General features: G+C 32.8%; 3 protein-coding genes across 5 annotated transcripts; 1 reads left to right on the top strand and 2 right to left on the bottom strand.

Moving 5' to 3' along the window:
* Positions 1-444: 444 nt before the first annotated feature.
* Positions 445-3,279, bottom strand: LOC118054233 (aspartyl protease AED3). The gene is made up of 3 exons (XM_035065720.2): positions 2,632-3,279; positions 1,855-2,329; positions 445-1,154 (listed from the first exon to the last, which is right to left on the bottom strand). The coding sequence occupies exons 1-3, from the start codon at positions 3,124-3,126 to the stop codon at positions 799-801; spliced, it is 1,326 nt and encodes a 441-aa protein (XP_034921611.1). The 5' UTR covers positions 3,127-3,279; the 3' UTR covers positions 445-798.
* A 7,312-nt stretch (positions 3,280-10,591) lies between these two features.
* LOC118054234 (hydroxyproline O-arabinosyltransferase 3) lies at positions 10,592-15,171 on the bottom strand. Of its 3 annotated transcripts, XM_035065722.2 has the most exons (9): positions 15,105-15,171; positions 13,556-14,153; positions 12,618-12,685; positions 12,331-12,532; positions 11,981-12,078; positions 11,822-11,891; positions 11,611-11,682; positions 11,344-11,457; positions 10,592-10,950 (listed from the first exon to the last, which is right to left on the bottom strand). In XM_035065722.2, exons 2-9 carry the CDS (start codon positions 13,955-13,957, stop codon positions 10,888-10,890), a joined length of 1,089 nt encoding a protein of 362 aa, XP_034921613.1. In that variant the 5' UTR covers positions 13,958-14,153; positions 15,105-15,171; the 3' UTR covers positions 10,592-10,887. The 3 variants fall into 3 exon arrangements, with proteins under 3 accessions (XP_034921613.1, XP_073264159.1, XP_073264158.1); XM_073408058.1 differs by lacking the exon at positions 10,592-10,950 and having other exon boundaries at positions 10,988-11,457; XM_073408057.1 differs by lacking the exons at positions 10,592-10,950; positions 15,105-15,171 and having other exon boundaries at positions 10,988-11,457; positions 13,556-15,096.
* A 2,744-nt stretch (positions 15,172-17,915) lies between these two features.
* On the top strand, positions 17,916-19,254 carry LOC118054235 (NADPH:quinone oxidoreductase). Its single transcript, XM_035065724.2, has 3 exons — positions 17,916-18,060; positions 18,230-18,430; positions 18,770-19,254. The coding sequence occupies exons 1-3, from the start codon at positions 17,967-17,969 to the stop codon at positions 19,090-19,092; spliced, it is 618 nt and encodes a 205-aa protein (XP_034921615.1). The 5' UTR covers positions 17,916-17,966; the 3' UTR covers positions 19,093-19,254.
* Positions 19,255-23,745: the final 4,491 nt, after the last annotated feature.

Consider the following 23,745-nt stretch of genomic DNA (forward strand, 5'->3'; position numbering starts at 1 on the left):
GCATAATTGTTAGATCCTACTACGACTGACCCGAAAAAAATTATCGGATTATTGAGTTAATTTATGAGTTATAGGTTAATAATATTTATTTAAATAATCTTGTTTTGGTTTTTTTTTTTTAATGTAATGATGATTTTTTAATCAAGTTGAGATAAGTTAAATGAGCTTTTAAAATCTTGATCGAATGAATCTCATTTTATTGTGTTATTATCTTATATGGTTGAACTAGAAGTTCAAATTTAAATTAGACTTTACCTCTTGAGTTTCATGAATCAACTTCTTATTGAGTTAAAACAGAACTTAACTATAGTTCTAGTGATCCAAAAACTTAATTTTTAGACTGTTGTTAATTCACTGCTTAAATTCTTATACATCCAAAATCTTCCAAGTCATTACATAATAAAATGTAAAATTAAATCTCAATAACAAACGAAGAGAAAAAAATAAAATTAAATAACTATATTTTATTGATAGAGTTTCAAAACATTTTTCCAGAGAGTAAGTCTTGAAACACATTACAGGCAACTAGTGAGGTGATACAATCTTCTAAGGTATATCACCAATTTAAAAAAAAAAAACACATACACCCGTGACAATAAGAACAAAAACCTACAAGATAACACCAATTTTGTCTCATGCTACCTTACCTTTCACCTTTTTTAAATGACATTAATATTTTTGTTTCATGCTACCTTACCTTTCACTTTTCTTAAGTTAGTGACAAGTCCTAAATAATGTCCAAATATCCCACCAATACTTGGAATTAACCCCAAGAACGAGAAAGAAAAGCTACCAAAATCAAGAACATTGCTCACGAGCCACACCAAGCCTTGAATGGGGCACATCGAAAAGAATCCTATGGTTTTGTTGCTGCATGCTGGCTATTACGTTCAGAACCGAATTCACATTATCAGGGGCAGCAGCCATGGCCAAGCAAGAGGTGGCCCCAGCAGTGCTGTGGATTAGGAGGTTTTCTGGTTGCATTGTTACGTTCATGCCTGAGAACATGAATGTTATGGTGGGTGCTACAATGGGTACTGAGTAACATGTGTCGAACCCGCCTAGGGATGACACGGTTGCCTTGCCAACTCGCTTCCTGAACTCATTGCGGACCGCAATGTAAGCCGGGGCAACCAGTCTGGTGAAAACAGTGCCTGAGAAATGAACAAAAATTGAATATCAATTATGATCCTAACAAAGTCATTAAAGTCGGTCTGGTCCGAATCTCAATTCAAAATAACATCGTTCATGTTCATGGATTAACTTGCCGGATCATAGAATTTAACTGGTCAATCTTTACTTGGTTTAATTTAAAATTGATCCAGTCCCAAAACAGCTGGCCAGCTCTAACAAATCAGGCATTTTGAAAAAATTGATTGTTTTCTTGGAACTCTACAGTATCTAATCAGAATGAAAAGCACGGCGTATTTTTTGGTCATTGTGTTGTGATTTGTGAAGCATTGCGAGGACAATATGACACTCTTGGCCCACATCAGAATTATTCGATGTATCTTTTGACTAATGCTGTGTGCTAATGCATGTCACTATTTTTTGTCCACATTTGATGATTGAGGACCGAAATGCAGTTTAGTTGAACCTATTAGGATCTGAAAGCTGGAAGGCACAACGTGCCATTAACAGCCTCTAGGCCTGATCTTCATAAATTGAGAATAAATCTTACTCTTTTCCAATTGGGTTTAGCTTGTTGATATTCTAGCTAATTAGAAGAGATTTGTTTTCTGGTCTAGCATCAGGATCTACCGAATGAACTGAGAGATTCGTGCCAAACGGAGCATCAAGACAGGAATGTTTCATAAGAATACAGGATAAAGTAAGTGATGGGTGAAGCATTACCTGAATCAAAGATGGTCCCAGCACCAGTTGTTGGGTTGAATGCCAAAGCACTACGAGGAATATCAACGATCTTTCTACCAACCTTAATTCCATTCAAGTTCACATAGTATAATGATGATCTCCTTGGGTTCTTGAGCAGCGGAGTGGTCTTGATCCTCGGGGGCTGACCGACTGGTCCGAGCCTTAACGACCCAGAAAAGTTGAGAGCCCTAAAGCTAGGCAAGCAGTATGAGAATGTGGATTTGTATAGGTTTTGGGTTTGAGACAAAAACGACAACGGACCTCTCCCGAAGCCCAAAAGTCCCTGAGGTGGCACTGAGCTCCCTGTGGCTTTTTGGATGCAACCGAAGGCGTAGTTGGGGACAGGATCCATGGATAGAGCAATTCTGTCCTGTGTGAGGTTTGATAAAATGGTGGAGCTGCCATAGGTAGTGTTCCATGTGCATGTGCTGCCACCGCAGACGGGGTTTGTTACCTGCAATTTTACAAGCATTTAAGTTAGTATATCCATGTATGTGTAATCAGGTAATGAAGGTAATGATCCCTCATTTGAAAAGTAGTTTTCTTGGTGTTCTTTGTCCCGTGAACTTTTTGACAGGGAGGAACCTGTCAGCTATCATTTCCAAGCTTTTGTACTTATCAAGAAATAAATAATGTGTCAACTCCGTTTTGCCCTTACATGTTTTCTCACAGTATGGGACTCCAGCAATTATGCCTTGAGCTTGACACATTTTCAATATTCTATCTACTACAATGGCAAAAATGAGTCACAATTACCTGCTTGCATTGAGGAGCTCTACAACCAAGGGTTTTGAAGGTAGTGGACTTCACAGTGTTAAACACAGTAGAGGAACACCCAACACAGCCTTTGCAAGGAATCCAAGCAGCATCGTAGCTATTATCCAAAGCCATGAGCAATGTCTGAGGTGGGGTCCCAACCTTCGCCTTAACAATGTAAGACGGGCTCTGAATAATCCCCCTGCCCGAAGCAACCGGCACCACAGATTTCTTGGCCACTAAGCTCGACAAGAATTGAAGCCTAGCTTCATCTTTGGCCATCGTTTGGAACACACTCTCTTCCCATGATATTGTCTTTGAGGGCCTAAACGGGGACTGTGAGCTGTAGACATGGAAGACCTTGACGGTTGTGCCTAGGCCTTTGGTGCTGAGCCCTTGGGCCAAGGAACAGAAGAGAAAAGCTAGAGAGAGGAGGTAAGCTTTCATGGTTGCGAAGGAAAAGGAGCTTTGAGGGTTTAGGGTCTGAGAGGTCATGTGTGTCGTATATATAGACGGGGGAGGGTAATGTCAAGCAGGGTGTCGTGTAGAGGGTAGAAATAATGTAAGAGTGAGAGGTTGTACGCTAACAGACTGTATTCCATTTCCTTTGTAGGCTGGACCTCTCCTGCACTTGTCAGTTTCCTACTAGCTACATATAATATTTCTTATTATTATATATTTTATTTGAGAACTTAGATTTGGAATGATTCGGGATGCGCTTTATATAGTTAATTCTCCATGATGTGAAAAAAACAGCTAGCTGAGAGACAAACAAGGGCCTAGGCAGCTCCATATGAACCCATGAGGGAGGAAAAAGGTAGCCTTTAATTTGAGCTCTTAATTGTTTGTATTTTTGTTATGAAACAGAATGACCACCCTGGAGAAGATGTAGTGCTACGCTAATGACGATTAGAGAGGGAGGAGGCATAGGCAAGATCGAGGGAGTCATGTTAGCAACAAAGCCAAAATGTTTGGATATTTTATGTACCATTGCTATAATCCACAAAAATCTCTTGAAGAGACATCATGGTAGTTCCCCTCGAAAACATCACAGTTACCTACAGCTTTGAATGATCTGGATCTTTCCTAGTTTTCTTTGAAAGTTTTTTTTTGTTAGAAAATAATATAAATTATTTTTTAAGATTTTATTTAATAGTTTAAGTTATTGGGTTGAGATGGTTTTTTAATATGATATAAGAACCTTTATGATTAAGTATTCACGAGTTCAAATCTCATCATTCTCATTTATTTGATAAAAATTAAGCATAAAATAATATAGATCTATGCAAGTTTCAAACCCAAAAAGCTTTCACTTGAGAGAGTGTGTTAGAAAATAATATAAATCATTTCTTGAAACCTCATCTAACAACTTAAACTATTAAATTGAGATGATTTTTTAATATTAATATCAAAAAAACTATTGAATTCACCATCTTCCAAGTGGAAAGGGGGATTTGCACAGAGTGAATGTTGAGCAAGGAAACAAATAACTCAACTGGCCTCCAATACCCATCTAGGAATCTACTCTTGTTTGATAGGAAAATTTGATGCGGTAGAAAATGAAAATGCTTCAATAAATTTGTCTGACTTCGTTAGCACATGGATTCTTCATCAGAGTGTTGAATCAGAGTACACGTAACAGTATTAAAACACAACATTTCCCAGATCAGTCACATGCAATTTCACTAAACGTACACTTGATTGACGGGCTTTACAACATTATGACCAAGTGATTTGCAAAGTTAATTTCTCAGTTCTTTCTTTTTTCTAATTTATACCATAACTTCAATGAATGCTAAATCATTAAAATATTAATTTAATATTTTTTAAAATAAATTCAAATTTAAAATGCTATGTTCAATCATGCATACAGGTTTTTGTCGCGCTTGCAAATTTTCCAGGCTTGTCAGCTTTTTGTAATATATGTAATTAACCACAACGTGCCACTCCAAGAAAATGATGAGGACACTGTCGTTTTCACTGCCTTAATGTGATGGGCTCTGCCAGGGAAGCAAATGCTGACTGATATATTCTTTAGCAGTAGATAGAATATGCTTTCTTTCTTTCTTTCTTTTTGGCTGTAGTCTGAAGATTAGTATATGATATTGGCAATGAAATGCTATGAAAGACTACAGATGTCAAAAAAAAGAAGGTAAAATGCAGCACTTGCCCCCATATTTCCACTAGAGGAAAGTTAGGTGAGATGTTTGAGGCCATCCAAAGATATTTCTTGATCAAACCAAAATAATAAAATATTGATCCTTTCATAATCGCACTTCATAATTGTAAGTCGAGGATTGACCGTCAATGATCTGGAAAAGCATCGTAATTTTCTGTAATTATCTAATAGAAATGGTTAGAAGAATAGTCATGGGGCAATTCATGGATTGTTAAGCAGTGTGGTAGCTATGTTTTAAAAATATGTTTAAACTGAAAAATATTAAATTAATTATTTTTTAATATTTTTTATAGTTTTAGTTTGTTAATGTTAAAAATTAATATATATTTCGATAGAAAAATACCCCAATTAATCTCATGCTATTAATTTTATTTCAGGTTATGATTTCTCAACTAGAAGTGAGATCTAAATTAAATTAAATAATTAATATGATAAGAATAAGATGAAGCTCCTATCTAGAGTGCCATCCAGACAAAAATTTGATAAAATTTAAAAAGAAAATTGTTAAAAAATAGTTTTTTTAAATTTTATTTTTTAAAGTTTAAAATAAATTTTAAAAAGTAAACATATTAATTTAATATAATTTTTTTAAAAACATTATCTTGAAAAACAACTCTTTATCGTTCTCACTCAAAAATTATAACATATAACGGTAACTAACATGACTGTCCCATCTGAATTTTTAAAAGGTGTTTGAAATAAAAGTGCGGTGAGATGTGGTTTTTGTTTTTTTGTACAACACATTTAATGCACAAAAAACTACCATTGAAAGCAAGTTTTTTTTTGTTATTTTTTCCGTGCGTATCCCATAAAAAAAATGCACCTCCATCCTAAAGATACCCCTAAATATTTAAAGGGATACCCCTAAATGTTTTTTTAATGTAATTTTTATTTAAAAATATATTAAATTAATTTTTTTGGATAATTTAGCATTTCATATATTTAATGACCCCGTTTGAAACTAGTATCGCAGTATATGTAATTTGAAGAAATTTAAATTTTTAACAAGAAATAAATACGATCGCCCTCTATTTTAGTTGTCTAAATTCAGTTGATTTAATAATTCAGTTGCTTTTGTCCTTCCACATGATCCAACAATATTACTATTCTTGCAGTGAATGAGATGATGAGGTAGGGTTTCCCGTGTTGTGTCCTTGAGAATTTGAAATACTTGGGATAGAAGAAGCCAATCATAGAGCCTATCTCTTCCCGAGAAAGGATGGAAATAAGGGTGTCCGTGAAGACGATGTCGGTTTCTTTGGATCCAAATACGTCAGAGTATAAGTTGAGAATTTTTTTATTTTTTAAAAATTATTTTTTAATATTAATATATTAAAATAATTTTAAAACATCAAAAATATATTAATTTAAATAAAAAAAATAAAATTTTTTAAATAAAAAAACAAACACTAAGAATCTAAAAACTCAATTCAGGTTTTCCAGTGTACCAAAGGGCCAGGCGAAACATTGTTTCCTGTGCCCAGAGTCATTGGCATTATGCATCCGTACCATTTTTTTCAGTCATATACTTTTTTTTATTTGTTCTTTCTATATTGATTTTATTCTATATTAAATTTGATGGTTTTTTCGGTTAATTTGTTATAAGATTTTCGTAAGATTAGAAAAAAAAAATTGTTGTTATTGGGTTAACACTCGATTTTTTTTTTTAAGATTAGAAATAAAAGGATTATAATTGAAAAATATATCTATATGATTTGCCTTATACATCTTAATCAATTGAATCATTTCTTTGTGAATTCCGATACAAAACTATTGTAAATTCCAACATACTAGAAAAGGTCTCCATTGGAGCTTGGAAAAATCCATACCCGCAAGGGAGATTGTGCAACAAAGCTAGTTGCTGCGTAAAGATAAACAGAAATGATAAAACATCTATTAATCTCAGAGCCAAATCCCTGGAGATAATATATTTTTGATGGGAAAAAGTTATAACATGGATCACGAAAAAAGCAATGTAGCTTTGTACCATCAAATATTAGAGGGAGACAACACATGTGAATGCTGAATTATTTTTGTTTCTTTTCCTCGTGAAGAAAACTTATGGTTCCCTCTTTTCAAGGGTAAAGATTTTAACCAAAATGATCTTGGAAAAATCAGCCTCACCGACAACTTCTTGATGCTTAGCGGTCCAGATGGAGATGCACGAGTTTACATGCTCTAATTAAATGCAGTCGATCTTGAATGCTCAGAGATTTCTATTAGAGTTGTAGGTGCTTGAATTCACCATTGAATACCTTAGAGTTCAAGCCATTCTAATTATCAAAATAGAGACATTTAATATGGGTTTTAGCACAAAAAAATAAATTATTAACTAAATAACACGGTTGTCGAAAATCTTGGTAAGATAATATAGTTTTTGTGCTTGTTGTAGTATAAAAACATGACATATAAAAAAACTGTAATTAAAAAACACGATATTAAATAAATATAATATTTTAAAACCGTGAAAATCACCGCAACACCGGCAAAGAAGATTTTATTTGGTGATAAGGTGAATTATTACATTTTTTAACAACAACATTCATGAATGTCATGATTGAAAATTACAACAGGCTAAAATTATGTTATTTTATTAATATTTGTATTTTAATGTTCTAATTTAAAAAAATATATTAAGAAAGAGATAGTTTTGATCTTGTAGATTTCTACGAGGCTCCTAATTTATTTATTAATCCACACATTGATTCATAAATGTGACTAGTTTGTTTATCCATGATGATTTCTGATCTCTTGTTCTATAATCAAGTCATTGACTTTCAGAATTAGAAATCCTTTGCATTAATTGTGGCTTCGGATACTTGTAAACTAATTGATTCCGAGTCTAGAAACTGGGCTCCAGCCTCCGGGGTTATGGTGAGGCAGCAGAGGCCAAGAGAGGCAAAGCATCGATGAATTAATTGTAAATCATTTTAATATGATTCTTTGACTCCGAGTGTCCTTGAAATCACAAGCCAAATTAATGCTGCCTTAGTCCAAGCTACTAATCGAACTGAATTTTGCTACAAAATATTAGCTTCTTGAGATATATAACTTTGACCATGAATCCCACTTGAAAGAAGAAATTATTTTTTTTCTAATGTCAATTAAAAAAAAGAAAAAGAAATGAAGCATGCATGCAAGCAAATATAAAGAAGTAAAAAGGAAGCAAGGAGCCCTACTTTCAAGTTTCAACATTAATAGCCTACTTGCCACTTGATATTCAACTGAGGTGACAGAACATCTCGAGAAGAACCAGCTAGCCCTAGGTTTGAGCTGTGTTAGAGGGAGTTATTATTTATTGTCGACCTCCATGGTAGAATCAGTCAGGGCTTGGGAGGAAGACGAGCCTTGTCCAACTTGCCCACGAGACCTAGCTAGAAGCCCTAGATCGGCTCCTTTCAAGGCGATTTGCCTACATCTTTCTTGTTCATTGTCATAACGAGGTTTACTTAATTTCATTTGTAACTTAATTTCAATACAAATGAGAAAATATGATTTGTTTGTAAACATAACGATTAAATAAAAATCATATATTTATGCCATCGTACTAAAGTTGTTAATTGGTTACTTTTGTTCTTGTCATGTAAAATAAGTCCTTCTGTTTAGCTATTTTAGTTATAAAAATAAATTAGATTTGATATTAGTCATGACTCATGACAATGAAAATCATCAAAGAAAAAAAACCCATCAAGTGGTGAAGTTCCAAGAAAATTGAAAAAAAAAAAAAAGATCTATTCTTTATTTTTTTTACTGTAACTTAGCACATTTTTTATTCCTAGAAGGTCTTTAAAGATGTGGTAGTTATTATTTTATAAAATATATTTTTTATCAAAATAATTATTTATTTATTTATTTATTTATTTAAAATTATTTTTAATATATCAAAATGATATGAAAATATTTTTAAAAAATAAAACAAAAAAATTAGAATTTTTAAAAATACAGCACCATAATAACCTAAAATCTACTGCAAAGTAAGTGAGAAGGAGGTGAAAAGGGAATAGATATAAGTATAATAGTCAGTCGAGAAAAGGGTTTGAATTTGTATATTCACCTACTTGGATTAATTATTTTTTTATTAAAACAAGTTTTGATTTTTTAAAAAAAATTGCTTGTTAAGGAAGTAATTTGGTTTGGATAAGTTAATTAAATCATCGAAAACTTAACAGAGATAATCAAATTTTATTGAATTCAATTTAAAATCTAGTTCAAATGAAGTTAAGAATTATAAATTTTCTCTATCAACTTAAAAAAAACAAAAATAAATAAATTAAGGGAACTTTCTGCAGGCTTGTTTGTTGTTTCCTTTACTCTCTCTTTTTTTTTTTAATTCTTTTGCTGGAGATAATTATGATACACATGCTGCAGTGCAGTGGAGTGGAGTGGTGTCACGTGAGCTGATTGCATTTGAGTGGTGATGGTGAGGGCCGGGTCTTCTCTCTTCTCTCTTCCTCGGCCGACACAAACTCAAACGCTTTCATGTGCTGTGTTTATGCCTTCTTACGTCACCACGAGCTTCTTCAGCATGTTGGAAATTAATGTAAATCTAGTACTTGATGTTGACTGATCTTGTTTGATAAGTTTTTTTTATAAAAAACCCTTAAATATAATAATAATAATTTTTCAATTCTCACTTGTGTAATCTTTGCATACATGTTTGATTATGGAATTGGCATTTATGGAGAGAGAGAGAGAGTAAATATATTCTTGATAAAATTTCATTCTAAAATTGTTTTATAAATATTTATCTTATATTTATATCAATATTTCTCTAATTAAATATATTTTATCCCTTTTGACCATATATATATATATATATATATATATATATATATATATATGTATAGGTTTTGTCCATAGTTTTTATCACGAATTGATGTGATTGGATTTTTTTTAAAAAAGAAGTTTTTGCATGCAAATGATAATTACTTGGACACGGATCGCTACAAAAGTTGGAGGTATCCTATAGAATTGATCATTTATTTTTTAACTCTCAAAATAATTCCATTTTAGCCTTTGAATGCCCCATGAAAGAGGTCCTACAGACCAGTTCGAGTGGGGGATTTTGTAGCAATGTTGTATGGATGGATTTTTATGGGCAAAGAATAAAAAAAGAAAAAAGACTCCCCAAAACGGCAACGTTTTGTGGTCATGTAATTTGAAGAGCTATAAATTAGAAAAAGGAAGCAAAGGTGTTGACTGGGATAACGGGCTAGGACTCGCCTTGGCCCACCAATCCACTAACTAGAAATATACCACAAGCTCTATGACTATAAATGGAAGTTTCTCGTGGTGCACTGAGCTTTCATGGGCTATGTTCTTCGGGCCTGGTCTAGGCCTCATAATTAAAACTCATTTAAGTGGTGGAGTCCACAAGGATAGAAGGTACGATTATTTTATGATCTGGTTTGAGTGCCGTAGACTGCAGAGTTTCTTTCCATTAAACTATCAGTGTGTAACTGAGTTTCTGGAGTTAAGTTTTTTTTTTTTTAATATTTTTGATATTAAAATAATTTAAAAATATAAAAAATTAATTTGAAGTAAATAAATAAAAAAAAAATAATTGCCGTGAGGTGCCTTCAAGTATACTTCGGTGTGGAAAAAGACAGGCCATGCTCGGATTTCAGATAGCATTGCCGACTCCCATTTTTCCTTTTAGCACGGAAGCAGATTTTGAAAAGAGATGAAAATTTATGTTTCTTGTTTTCACGAGATCACGTAACAAGAGTGAGGCTATAAATATTGGATTTGATTTGGAACCAGAGGGCTTGAGCCGTTAAGTTATTGGATGGAGGATGAACTTGATACAGTTGTTTTTATTAAAACAACAACATCGTTGATCAGATTTAGCTAATTTAATAGTGTGTTGTTATAAAGTCAATGTTTTATTTGATTTAACTAAAAACTCAATCTGAGGTTCCTAAATATGCTGTAATCCTTACTAAATAACCTTCTTAATTTTCCATCTTGTGTTGCTCAGTTCCTTTATTAGAAATAATAATTAACCCGAGGTTCCTAGACATCAATATCTCTAAATGGCCATGGATCAAACCTTCCATGGGGATCGTGACAGACGGCTACTCTGCATCCCAATTAGGAATGTTAGCAGTAGCTTCATTGACCATCTTTACGAGGGTGACCTGCAGAAAGGACAGGCAAAAGAACACATCAAAATGAAAGTTATTAGTAATCTGTACAGGTCATTCTTTGTTATCACTCCAGAGTTCATGAAATGGAGTTCCTACTGACAGATTACTTCTAGTTTGTTGAACTCCATATCATCCGTCAGGGTGATAGCTTACATATATCCATACTTCTATATGTTGCAGCAAATCTCTGTTCTAATCCTTCTTAAACTTCCACGAAGCAGATTACGAGTGGGAAGTGTAAACATGGACGGTACCAGAATATAAATTTTGACAGAGGTGGGCAGTTGCAGCTCAGTAGCCTATGTTATTCTGTAATGTATATTTTCCAAACCCTAGTAGAGGGGAATACAGTGCAAAAATGTTACAATATTGCTCAAAACGTACCACACTTTCTGGAACCCCTGGAGGGGGCAAGGGGAGGTTTTTTGGTGGAGGCCCTCGTAGAAATGATCTCTTGTCAAATCTCCACTCTCCAATTTTTCCATATGTCAGCTGACCCTGAAGATTATGTAACCTCAGATAACTAACAGGATGACAAGGAAATGGAAGATGGTGGATTCACAAAATTAAACGAAATGTGAAAAATTTTGCAGGCATAAGATCATAACTAGAATAACAATTCTTCTTAAATAGGATATTGTTTAATTTTACCTTTAAGTTGTAGTCACATCCGTAAGTATAATGAATGATAAAAAATTTCCTAGTGCTCAGATCCCATGGGGGCTGCAGAATGAACATCTCAGAGTCATACAAACTGCTTAATACACAAAATCAACATTGCATATAAAAGTCCAACTGAAGCTGCTAGAACTGGAGATTTAATAAACTGAGCACAAAGAGCTACGTAAGGTTTTGACTGGACCTGCAGCATAAAATCTTTCCGAAGAACATGCTGCACGTCATTCAAAGCTGCTGCTACAGCATATGCATACCTTAGTTCAGCGACCAAAAGCAGGAGTGTCAAAAACCTGTCATCGGAGAGTTAATACAAAGTAAATAATGGCCATTACTGTGCACTCACATTTCTAGTACCCATCCAAAAGCTTTATCAGTTTCCCTGTCGTTTTTCATCTTCAAGGAAACATTCATCCATGTAGGAGCTATCTTTTCCAGAAGTTCCTGAAAATCATAAGGCTCAGATAATAACTCATCTTTCATCCAACGGAAAAAATATAACACAACCGCAATTTTTAGAGAGTTACGACAATGAGAAATACAAGTTTATTTTCACGCAAGTGTAAAAATTGGTATACTGTTTATATTTAAACAGAAAAATGGAATATCAGAACAAGTATAGCAGAAACTAATCATTGCAAAACAGATCAAAGGCAAGTTTGATACTAGGAGATACGGTATCTCGAGAGTAAACACCTTCTTGATAATTACAGGAGAGTTGCCAATTGGATCAATATTTGTCACAGGACCCTTCTCCTCTGGATAATACTTCCTTACGATATTTTCGAATTTAGCAGGTTCGATATAGAAAAATGGAAAAGCAGCCGGCAACCCTCCACGTGCTAGATTTGGAAGGGGATTCACAAGTATATGATCAGGCTCTGCCATTAATATATATCTGCATAGATTGCATTTCACCGCCATTAGAATATCATGGAGGTAAATGCATGTCAAGTAAAGATCATGGAAACTGAAAAGCTCACTCTTCCTCAATGGTAGTCTTTTCCAGCCACTGCACAAAGGCCCATGGTCTATTTAGGACGATGTAACCCTGGTTTACAGAATGGAAAGTCGTATCACCACTATTGAAAAAATAGGTTTGTGTAAAAAGAGCAGAGTATCAAAATCAACACACAAAAAGAAAGAAAAAAAATCAAATCAGAAGATAGGATTCTCAAGAGGGGTAAGATGCAGAATGGTCCGATTCAAGATAATTACATTGCAAACAAGCAAATAATTTAATTCGACGACATATTAAACCATGACTTGTGAAGCCAAATCGGTGAGCTTCACAGAGGTTAGAAGGTAGTATATTTTGTTTGTATATTAATGGTTGGCTGTTTCACTGCTAGAAATTATTCATGGAAAAAGCAACCTTTGACACCTTCATAAGACATGGTAAATGAGATGCAATTCATTAGCAGAGGAGGACGAACTAAAGTTCCATGTGCACAGTATTCTTCTATTCAAAATAAACTTCCTGACTGAAGTACGAGTCTTGAATTACAAATGAATCGCATCTACGTGCAGTTACATGCTATGAACCACCAAAATCCCCAAAGCCAAATACTTTGTTCAGGTTCAGCCTTCCATTAAATAGTGAAATAATTGCAGGATGCCAACAATCTGAATCAGTTCCAACAGGATGGCTTGCACTTTACTTAAACATGCAGGCAAAATAACTCTTATTAAGAGAAAACCGTGCATTCAAATGAGCTCCCTTACATTCCTTTCCCCAAAAACCAAATAAAAAATGTACAAGGGAAAGTCAAAAGCAAAACATCTTTTTTCAGATTATGCACTGAAAAGATGTTAGATTCTCAACAACAAGATGATATACCATAAAAGAAGCGAGACGTAACCAATAACAAGAAATGCAGGCTCTCTCCACAATGAGAAAGAAAAAACGCAGGAAACTCACCCGATCGAGACCTGCAGGAAGAGGATCAACCACAACTGTAGGCATCTCATCCATCAAGTTATCAGGCTTTCCAGAGTGCAAAATCCGTGTAAATCCTCCCATCTCCGACCCAGACAGGTCTCTGTTCTTCTTATACCAGTAGTACATAATGCGACACTGCCATTTGCTGTAAGGAGCATCAGTTGCTGTTAAGGCAACATGGAAGGGCATCCTGGCATTCTTTGGTTTCTTCACCTCTTCAGGCATTTCAATAACTGGATCGAAAAATGCCTCACCATCCGAATCGTCATATACCCATTTCCCAATAGATCTATTGTGCATTTTCATGGTGAGTAAGTTGTATGTAGCAAAGAAAAACCCAAAAGCTAATAGAATCAGAACTGGTGACGAAGCCTGTCCCATCGTCTCTTTCCCAGTTATCAATGACGATCAAACCAGGATCCCAGATTCTCCAAACCACAAACAAATCAAGTGTCCAAGTCTAGGAACCTACCTTTTTCATTTTACCAGGTAGATAACACAAAAGTGTACATATTTTGAAGCTAAATTACACAACACAATGAGAAAATCTAAACAAATTTAATCTCTGGCAGTTAACCTGCATAAGAATTAGGACTAAAAATTAGTTTAAACCACGACCAGTACAAGGATACAAGGATCACAGCTAATCACCGAGACATTTGAAATGCTTATAAATTACAAATGTTCCAGCCAACCAGTTTAGAACATGATGTGGATCCAAGCTCAGAGCAAAATTACAATCAAATACAAATTGATCAAAGAAAATTCCAGAAAAATAAATATGAAATTGCCATGTTGAGAAAGAAATGACCAAAAAACAGCAGATGATCTCATCGAATTCATTCCATAGACACATTACACTCCTCCAGTGCAACACTTCAATGCAAACTAACACTGTTTTCTACCACACAAAAAAAACCTTCCAAAAATATTTAGATAAAAACCCACAAAAACTCAACTCTCAAAAGCAATGTGGATAAGTACAGAGAGGTAGAATCAATCCAGTCATGTCAAATCAAGCCAGAAGATTCACATAAGCCCAGAGAGACAAAAATAACCAAACTGCTGACAGTGGCACACAATTCACAACTATAATTCCTTTATTAGAAAAAAAGAAAGATTGAAGGGCCATCCAATCCCCGTCCAAAACAAACAAACAAGATCACTAAAATTCAATCCAGCTAGACAAATAATGAACTGAGTATTTCAAGAGCACCTTGAGAAGCCAAATGGGCACTCAAAAAAACAAAGAAAAAAACAGAAGAACGCATCACAGACAAAGAAAAACACAAGGCAGAAACAGGGTTTATTATATCAAGATGCGTTCTTTAAAGAAAAGATTAAAAAACAAAAAAAGAACCCACGAAGGTTTCTTGTTGCTGAATAAAGCATCAGGCAGGGGTACTTAGTAACCAATCACTATTATATTTATCATGGAAAAGACAAAGCAATAATCTAAAAATTCACGAGTGGATCACGATTTGATGTCTCCAGACAATGATAGAGACAGAGAAAGAGAGTAACGTACGATCCTGCTTGATGTTAACAGAGAGATTCGACGCTGATGTAAAAGAATTGAGGCTTTCTGCTTTCAGTATCTGTTGTGTTATATATATATATATATATATATATATTGATGTAAGATAATTTCCTTTATTTGTGATCCGTAAAGTTAATGGAATAGTTTGCATCTTTGGCAAGCGTAGGCTTGCATAAGTGCCTTTATTTGCCTTTTTTTTTTTCAATTTAATCCATAAAGTTATGTGGAACCTCATGCATCTTCGGCAACTAATATTAAATGCCTTTTATAGGCAAATTTTGCTGTACAATCTAGACGTTAAGCTGAATGTCATGCATGCACCTTTTATAGATACACCAAGTACTCTTGTGCTCATATATTAAAACGACTAGGTAAGTTATAATTTGTACCATTTCAACCAAGTTTTTTTTTTAAATAAATTATTTTTCAATTATTTTTTATCAATTATGACCAAATTAACGACCATTTTTAAAAAATTTATTAAAACAAAGATTCAATAAAAAAGAACTAAAGTGTAAAATAAAGAAAAACTAATTTATAGCCAATCTCAAATTTGCATAAAAATGATTTTCAGTCCACTTGATTTTCTTTTTCTTCTTTTAAGGTTTTTGTAGCTTATTAAAAATTTCCTATTGGTTTAAATGTTTATTTTATTCATTTTTCAGTTTTTAGTTTAAGTGATGAAAAAAAGTTCCTTGAATGAAAAGGCACGTTGTTAATTGATAAAAAAAGTTCCAAGAATAAATATTAATAATTATTCCATCATCTATAAGAGTATTTTCTTAACTATGGAAATAGCCAAGAGAATTTAAGAAAAAATTGTGAATAAAACAATGAAAGATAGATATAAAATGGATGCCAAATGCTCTTGTGCTATTTTTTGTATGGGCCAAGCCCCATTTGCACTGTACTGGGCTTGCCTTAATTGCTTCCTTTTTTGGCTATGTTGTTCGTCCCCATTTCTTCTGAGCATGGTTTATGTTTGGAAACGTGATTATATATGTATTTTTTAAAAAAATTATGTATTTTTGTCGAGAAATAATTTATTTTTGTATGTTTTGGATCGTTTTGATATATATGAATTTTAAAAAATAAAAAAAACATTATTTTAATATATTTTAATAAAAAAAATACTTTAAAAAATAACCGCAACTACATTCTCAAACAAGTTTGTTAATGATACTGGAGCTCCCTCCATTAAATAAGAATTTCTATTGTAAAATCTCATGAATCATATTCGGGTGATTTTTTTCTAATTTCATGAGCAAAATATCATAAATAAACACCTTAAAATCTCGTTAATGTCTAATATCTTAAAACATACTAAAACATATTTTAGTTTTAATGGATGAAAAAAGATGATTGATTATATATGGCAGCCACCGAGCAGACCAATTAAGGAGTCATGCATAACTGGCATGGAAAATCTTCCAATAGATGTTGAAACTTACCTGCAAAAACTTCTTACAGGCGCCCGAAGCTGATAGCACCCTTGTTGCCTCTCCCGAGCATAATTATTCAGTCTTTGATACTGTTTCTTTCCATGAAGTAATAAGCATATACGAGTATATAATTCTTAATTTCCATGAGTAATTCTAACATTTTCATCAATTAATGGCCGCAGTTATCACATAAAACTGCCCTTTTATATATTTTAGAGCAGTGCCAGTGATTCACTGCACCATTAGTGAAAGTTTCATGTTTAATGGCAACAAATCCTGAAATTTTCAAGTGACAATGTGGCTCTGCCAGTGCCAGGTGGGATTTCAAAAGAATGGTCTTGGTCGCCTGGAAAAAATTTCCTTTATTTATTATTTTGTTTTTTGTGTAATGTTTCATTCTGTTCCTGGATGTTATTATGTTATTATTCTTTGTGTTATTTTTTTCCCTAGAAGCCTAGATTGTCGTACATGAATCATGATTCTTTTGTCGATATTAAACCCGACACATCAATTTAATAATTTTCTGATTTTAACTGAGTTTTAAATAAAATAAAATAAAATAAAAATTAATTTGATTAAATTCAGTTAATTTAACAGGTCAATCCATAATTCTGTCACCCAATTAAAATTTAATTTATTTTTTATAAAGAAATGAAAATGATACTATTACCGTTTTTTTCTAAACAATTAAATATTAAAGTAATATTATTTTAAATTAATCCAAAATATTTTGCTCGAGCCGAGTTTTGAGGAAGCCCAGGTTGAATAACTTTGTTCGAGAGAAGACAAACCCGTGCAGGTTATGGTGAAGAGTAATTAAAAACAATAGACGAGGAGTTGTCGAAATAATTTATTCGGCAATGGCATGACCTTTTAACCCTTTTCCTTTTGTTGTACTTGAATCGTCATCACGCACGTAATTTTTTTTTTTCGAATCGTCATCACGCACGTAATTTTTTTTCTAATGAAAAAAATTAAAAGACTCAACAGGATTACAGTAATTTTTTTTTTAAATCATAATCATAATTTATAATGAATATTTTGCATTTTTGATATTAGAATATTAATATTAATTTATAATAATTATCTGCATATTAAAATTATTAAAAATACTTTAAAAAATATTAATTTAATATTTTTTATATATAAAAAATTAAAAATAAAAACTTACACGATGCCCAAGTAACAAAATTAATACATTCAAAATCGTTATAATATTGAAAATGGATTTTGACTTTGATTCCATCCAATTATGCATGCAAAGGAGATTTTTTATTTGATGAATTCCACCTGCCTCGACCACTATATAACTTGTACATATGTTTACGTTGTACAAACACAGCAAGCCAGAGCAATCTCTGAGTTTCATTGATTACAGGAACTAGATCAGTTTGCGCAGGGGAAAAGGATGGTGAGTGGGCTTGAAAATTCTGTCATCAAAGTTGCAGCTATCGGTGGATCCATTCGGCAAGCTTCCTACAGTAATGGCCTCATTCGAGCTGGTAATTTTCTTACTTTGTGCACACATCAGGCACCTTAATTTTCATAGTATTATGTTTCCGACAAGTTAATTACTGCATGTAGATTAAGATTGTGTGGTTGAACTGGTCCGATTTGTAAAGGGTTCATGAATTCTTATGTGCCTCTGGGTTTGATGATCGATCGTTGTAGCAATCGAGCTGAGCAAGGAATCGATTGTTGGCATGGAAATAGAGCACCTAGACATCTCACAGTTGCCAATGCAGAACATCGATCTTGAAGGAGAAGATCATGAAGGAAGCTTTCCACCAGCTGTTGAAGATTTACGACAGAAAATTCTTGAATCTGATTGCATTCTTTTTGCATCTCCCGAGTTGAATTATTCTGTCTCTGGTATCATTCTCTTCCATTTTTCTTTTCCTTCTTGAAAATCATTTAGTTAATTGCTATGAACACGTACCAAGTAGGGAAATTTACGAGAAACATTTACTAACGTAGACAATTTGTACGAGTATAAGATGACGGGACCCTCCACACAACATGTTTATACTCTTATAGTAATTGTAAATGATATAATTTAATATAATTTAAGAAGTTATCTTAAGAGATTTCTATTTTATATTGGAAAAACAACATCTTTTTATTTTTTATTTTTAAAGTCAAAGGCTTCTACCACCACTGTCAAGAATTCCAAATTCTACATATTTACTGTCCTTGATGACAATATCCCAGCACCTTTGAAGAATGCAATCGACTGGGCCTCTAGACCCCCAAATGTTTGGGTTGATAAAGCTGCTGCAATCATAAGTGTTTCAGCAGGAATGGGGGGAGCACGAGGACAGCTTCATCTTCGCCAAATTGGGGTCTTTCTCGACCTTCACTTCATCAACAAGCCCGAGTTTTTCTTGAACGCGTTCCAGCCACCTGCAAAGTTTGATAGCCAAGGAAACTTGATCGATGAAAACACAAGGGAGAGGTTGAAGGAAGTCCTTCTGGCGTTGCAAGCATTTACTTGGCGACTCAAAACGGCAACAAATGCTGAAATAAACGCTTGACATTCTCCGAGTAGGGCTCTACTTCAATAATGGTCTTTTGTGCCTTTGGAATTTTTCCATCTGTGACATACTTCTTTTTTTCCCTGTATTTTTGCTGTATTATTTCCTGTGTTGGAATGCCACGCTTTGCATTTGAATAATGATATGATGCTCCTTTTGACCTATCTTGAGCCCACGGAAATGTCTATTAGAGAATGAAATCTGTGAGTGTGAAAGCCCATGTCTTTTCTTATGAATAATTCCATGCCCATGTTTTACAAACTATGAAACAGTTATGGATGCTTAAGCCCAATTTCTATGAAGAAAGAAATTTCAAAAATTCAGTGCCTTGCCGAATATAATTCTTTATCGGTTACCAGATGAATTTGACGGGGAAAAAAGATATATTAAAAAAAATATTTTTTTTAAAATAAAAAATTCAATAATCAAGTTAAATCTCGATTAATTTAATAATATAATTAAAAAAATTAAAAAAACAAATAAAATAAATAAAAATATTGCCCTTATCAAAACTAGTTTAACAAGCAAAGTTAGTTATTAAGCAAATAAAATAAGATAATCCTATAAAATAAAAAAATAAAAAAATTAATTATAAAAAAAATATTAGAAAAGAATTAAAGTTAACCTCCTGAAATCTTTCAAATTTATGATCTAAAAAATTAATAAAACTTTAATCATAAGATGCAGAGGAATAAAATAATTTCTTAAAAAAAAGTTCCATTAAAAAATAAAAATCAAGACTAACATAAAATAAGATAAACTAAAAATATTAAGAGGATTCAATTAAAAAAAAATCAAGAGAATGATATAAATATATGAGTAGAAGAATGGTGATCTGAAAAATTAAAAAATAAATTATATTGATAGCCTAAAATAAAACAAATAGGAAGGTTTAATAACTTTGCATCTGTGTTGGTTGGTACGAAACGTATAAATTTATCCGACGACATGATGATCCCTAAAACTGAAAAAAGTAAAAAGAAATAAAATTCTTACAATCTACCTGCAGTTTTCCAGGCAGTGTGTATCAGACAGTCAGCCAGCCAGTCTCTTCGGATGGAATGAAACTCGAAAGAATTAATGAAAATGATAGCGACAGCGTCACTGCACCATAATAGATTCACCGCCAAATATCGAAAGCATGCATTTATGTGGTTCCTCCAGCTTCTTTTCACCCAAAAATCCGGCTTTTTCCATGTTTCTTTCTTCCTTTACACTCAATGTTCATGAGACTGCATCCAGTTTGCAGCGGCTGCGCCGCCTGGAGTCTGAAACAATGGGGCTATCGATAGTCAGTATGATGGTAGATTTGATAGGATTTTAGACCTGGATTTCTCATCTGTAATGGTGGTAGACTGAATGATTAATAAAGATTCTGAGATATTGAGAAAGTTTCTATATCAAACTTTACATGTCAGGCGGCCAGGGCATGGCTTCTTCTTCTGTCCCCCCTCGAAACCGTGCTTTCAATTCCTTCAACTAGACAGTATTCTCAAACACTTGCATGTCGCATGTCATGAATTCTCACTGTGTTTGGCATTGAAAGCCTCACCAATTGTCACTCTTGGTGAGTTGGAGTCTTGATTCATAGAGCGAGAGATTGTTAATTTATTTTCATGTAAGGATCAGATCCTTTCTGGGTATTGTTTTCTTGGAGAGTCGGTTTACCATGATCTTTTCAAGAACAAGCATTTATGGGCTTTTGATCTAACAAGTTTCGGATCTCTAGTTTTCATCATGGGCCAAGCCTTTCCTTACAAGAACAAAATGAAAAAAAAAAAAAAATAACTAGCGCAAAGGATACTGTTTTTTTTCTTATCAGAATTTTTTCATGATTTGAGTTTTGTATGTTTTGAAGAAAATCCTCTGTTTAAATGCTAAAATTAAAAATAAAAATTAAGGAAAGGAAGGGAATACAGGGAAAAGTAAATCTGATTTGTTTTTTAATATGGAAAAATTTTCCACTCGGAGAAAGGAAAGCATAGAAAATTTTTAAAAATGAATTTTTTGCTCGTTATAGTTATATATTCTAAAAAATCGCTTCACTTTATTTCCCATCAATATATCTAAACAAATAAGACTTCATTTCTCTCGTTTTTCTTTTAAATCAGATTAAAGAAATTTGATTTCCTATCTTTTCCTTAGCGTTTTTTCCTGGTTTGGTTTCTCTTCTATCTCCTAACATTTTCTAACGAATTGCATACAGAAGTTAGGGAAAATTCCAAAAAATCTAAAAAATATATTATTTTGAATATTGGAAAATGGTGTTTGCCAAGCTTGAAAACTTTTAGATAGCTTCTATATATGTATATTTCGGTGAAGAGATTTCGACCAATTTTCAATAGCAAAAAGTAGGCCAGCGACTTGCATCAATACACATCAATTTTCACATGATCCGAACATAACTTTCTTGAGTGAATTGCAAATTTGCAATTGTTAGGACAACCATATATTCTTACAGTGACGTAGCTTTACAAGCAAAACTCTTTTCCTGTTCTTAGAGTCCATTTATGGAGGCTAAATGTTGACCTAGGAATTACTGAATACACATTCGTCATGTTCTAAGGACTTGGACTATGAGATTGAGAATCCCATCAATTGGGTGTCCAGAGAAACTTGGTCGGACATCGATTTGCTTCTAATTTTGGGCGGTTTGACCTGAAGATTATCACCGACTAATCCTACTACTTGAAACATAATCCAACAAGAAAGAGCATTCTATGCCATTGAAAGGATGCATTTACATTATATTACATTGCATCACCACATTTTTTTGACATAAACATGATTTTGAGTGAAATGAATAGATTTTTAGAAATTGTTTGCTACCGCGGTTTGATTTTTTTTTTTTTTTGTCAAGTGTTTTTTGGAATACATTTTAAAATAAAATGTTTTCAATGATTTAAATATAATAAGTTGGCTTTAAAAAAAATGAAATGGTTGTGTTTTGATTGATTTGAGTTGAGTTATTTTATTTTTAATTTAAATTTTTGATCGGTCATAGATTAAATTTAATAATTTTGTAATGATTGACTAGATGAGTCCTGAATGTTATGATTATTACTATCATGTGATAAAGTCTGTAAGGTTGAACATGCAAAGACTATGAAGTAGGGTCATTTTATTTTGGCTTTTTCATGTGTCCACTCCTGTTTTATTTTTTTGTTCACTCTTCATTAAACTAATTTCTTCTTTTTATCATAGTTCGTTAGCAATTTCCCATCTCCTTCTTTAAAAGATCTCTCTCTTTCTTTATTTTTTTATTTTATATATTTTTTATTACCTTATATCTTGGGTAAGAACTTATCAACTTGTAACAAATCATTTTTTTATCTTTATCTTAATAGGAGATCTCAATTCTATTCTTATGTTTTGTCCTTTTGCTCCTCTATTTTTTTTATTCCTTGAATTTTATTTGATCATTCACATAATCTTGAGATTTTTCATTGTCATGAGTTGATGTATTATTAAAAAAACTATACTGAATAAAATATATTATTGCTAATAAAAATGACCGAAAACAATGTATTTTAAAGTAACCAAACAGATAATATAAAATTGCCCGTCTAAAAAAACAAAAACTAATATTTAAAGCAAAATATAATCATTATGATATGAAAAAATATATAATAAAAATGAAAATTATTATTTGATAAATTGATATATATTCACAGTCAACTCATGAAATATATAAAAATAAATTAAACTATAAAAAATGCTTTATCATCATGTTTAATTAGGTATTAAAATAATTTCATGAATCTTTTAAATTATTCAATCTCCTAATCCTTTTCTTTTATTATTAATAAGAAATATATACTTTTGATAGATAATGGAGAAGAAGAAAAGAAGGATATCTAGCACCATATTATACTATTCACGAGTCCATGATCAAATTATTGCCATGTACTAGTGAGACGTGCCCCGTCAACAGGGAGACAAGAGGCTATTTCTCCTTGGCACCTGCTAGGCGAGGAGGAGACCAGCCATTAACATCGTACATTTCAAACTTATGAGCACCATTATTTCGATGCAGTTGTGTGCTTTGTGTGATCTCCATAGACAACTATTGCCGACATCTCTTGCCCTCCCCACCCTCCATGCCCATTGGCTGCCGATACTTGTCACATTCGGTGGCCTTCATCAATGGCTTTTGATATTGTTTTTTCCCCTTTATAGAGTTTTCTTAAAAGTACAATGAAAAAATATTTGGTAAGATTTTAAAAATTGTTCAAAAAAAAAAAACCATTTTGGATGTCAAAAATATTGTTTTAAACTCAGCTCAATGAACTCTAAAACTTTTTAACCTATTTAATATGATTTTTAACCGAATTAATCAAGTTTTTTTTTTAATTGAAATTAGTTTAGATTTTAGATTAACCTATCAAGCTAGTCTCAATTGTAAAACAATAATAACAACAACTAAATTTAAAAAATTAATGAATTGATGATTGAGTTTTAACCGAGTAAGGATCATGTCAACTTGGTTAATAACCGAATTAATTAAGTTTTTTTGTTTTTTTAATTCGGATTAGTTTAGATCTTGAATCGACTTATAAAGTTAGTCTAGATTTTAAAACAATAATAAAAATTTGCAAAATGAAATTTGGATAGTGCTATAACATTAATTATTTTTTTTGATAAAAAAATTTA

This window comes from Populus alba, chromosome 3 (genome assembly GCF_005239225.2).
Source record: "Populus alba chromosome 3, ASM523922v2, whole genome shotgun sequence".
In the NCBI taxonomy this organism is placed as follows: Eukaryota; Viridiplantae; Streptophyta; class Magnoliopsida; order Malpighiales; family Salicaceae; genus Populus; species Populus alba.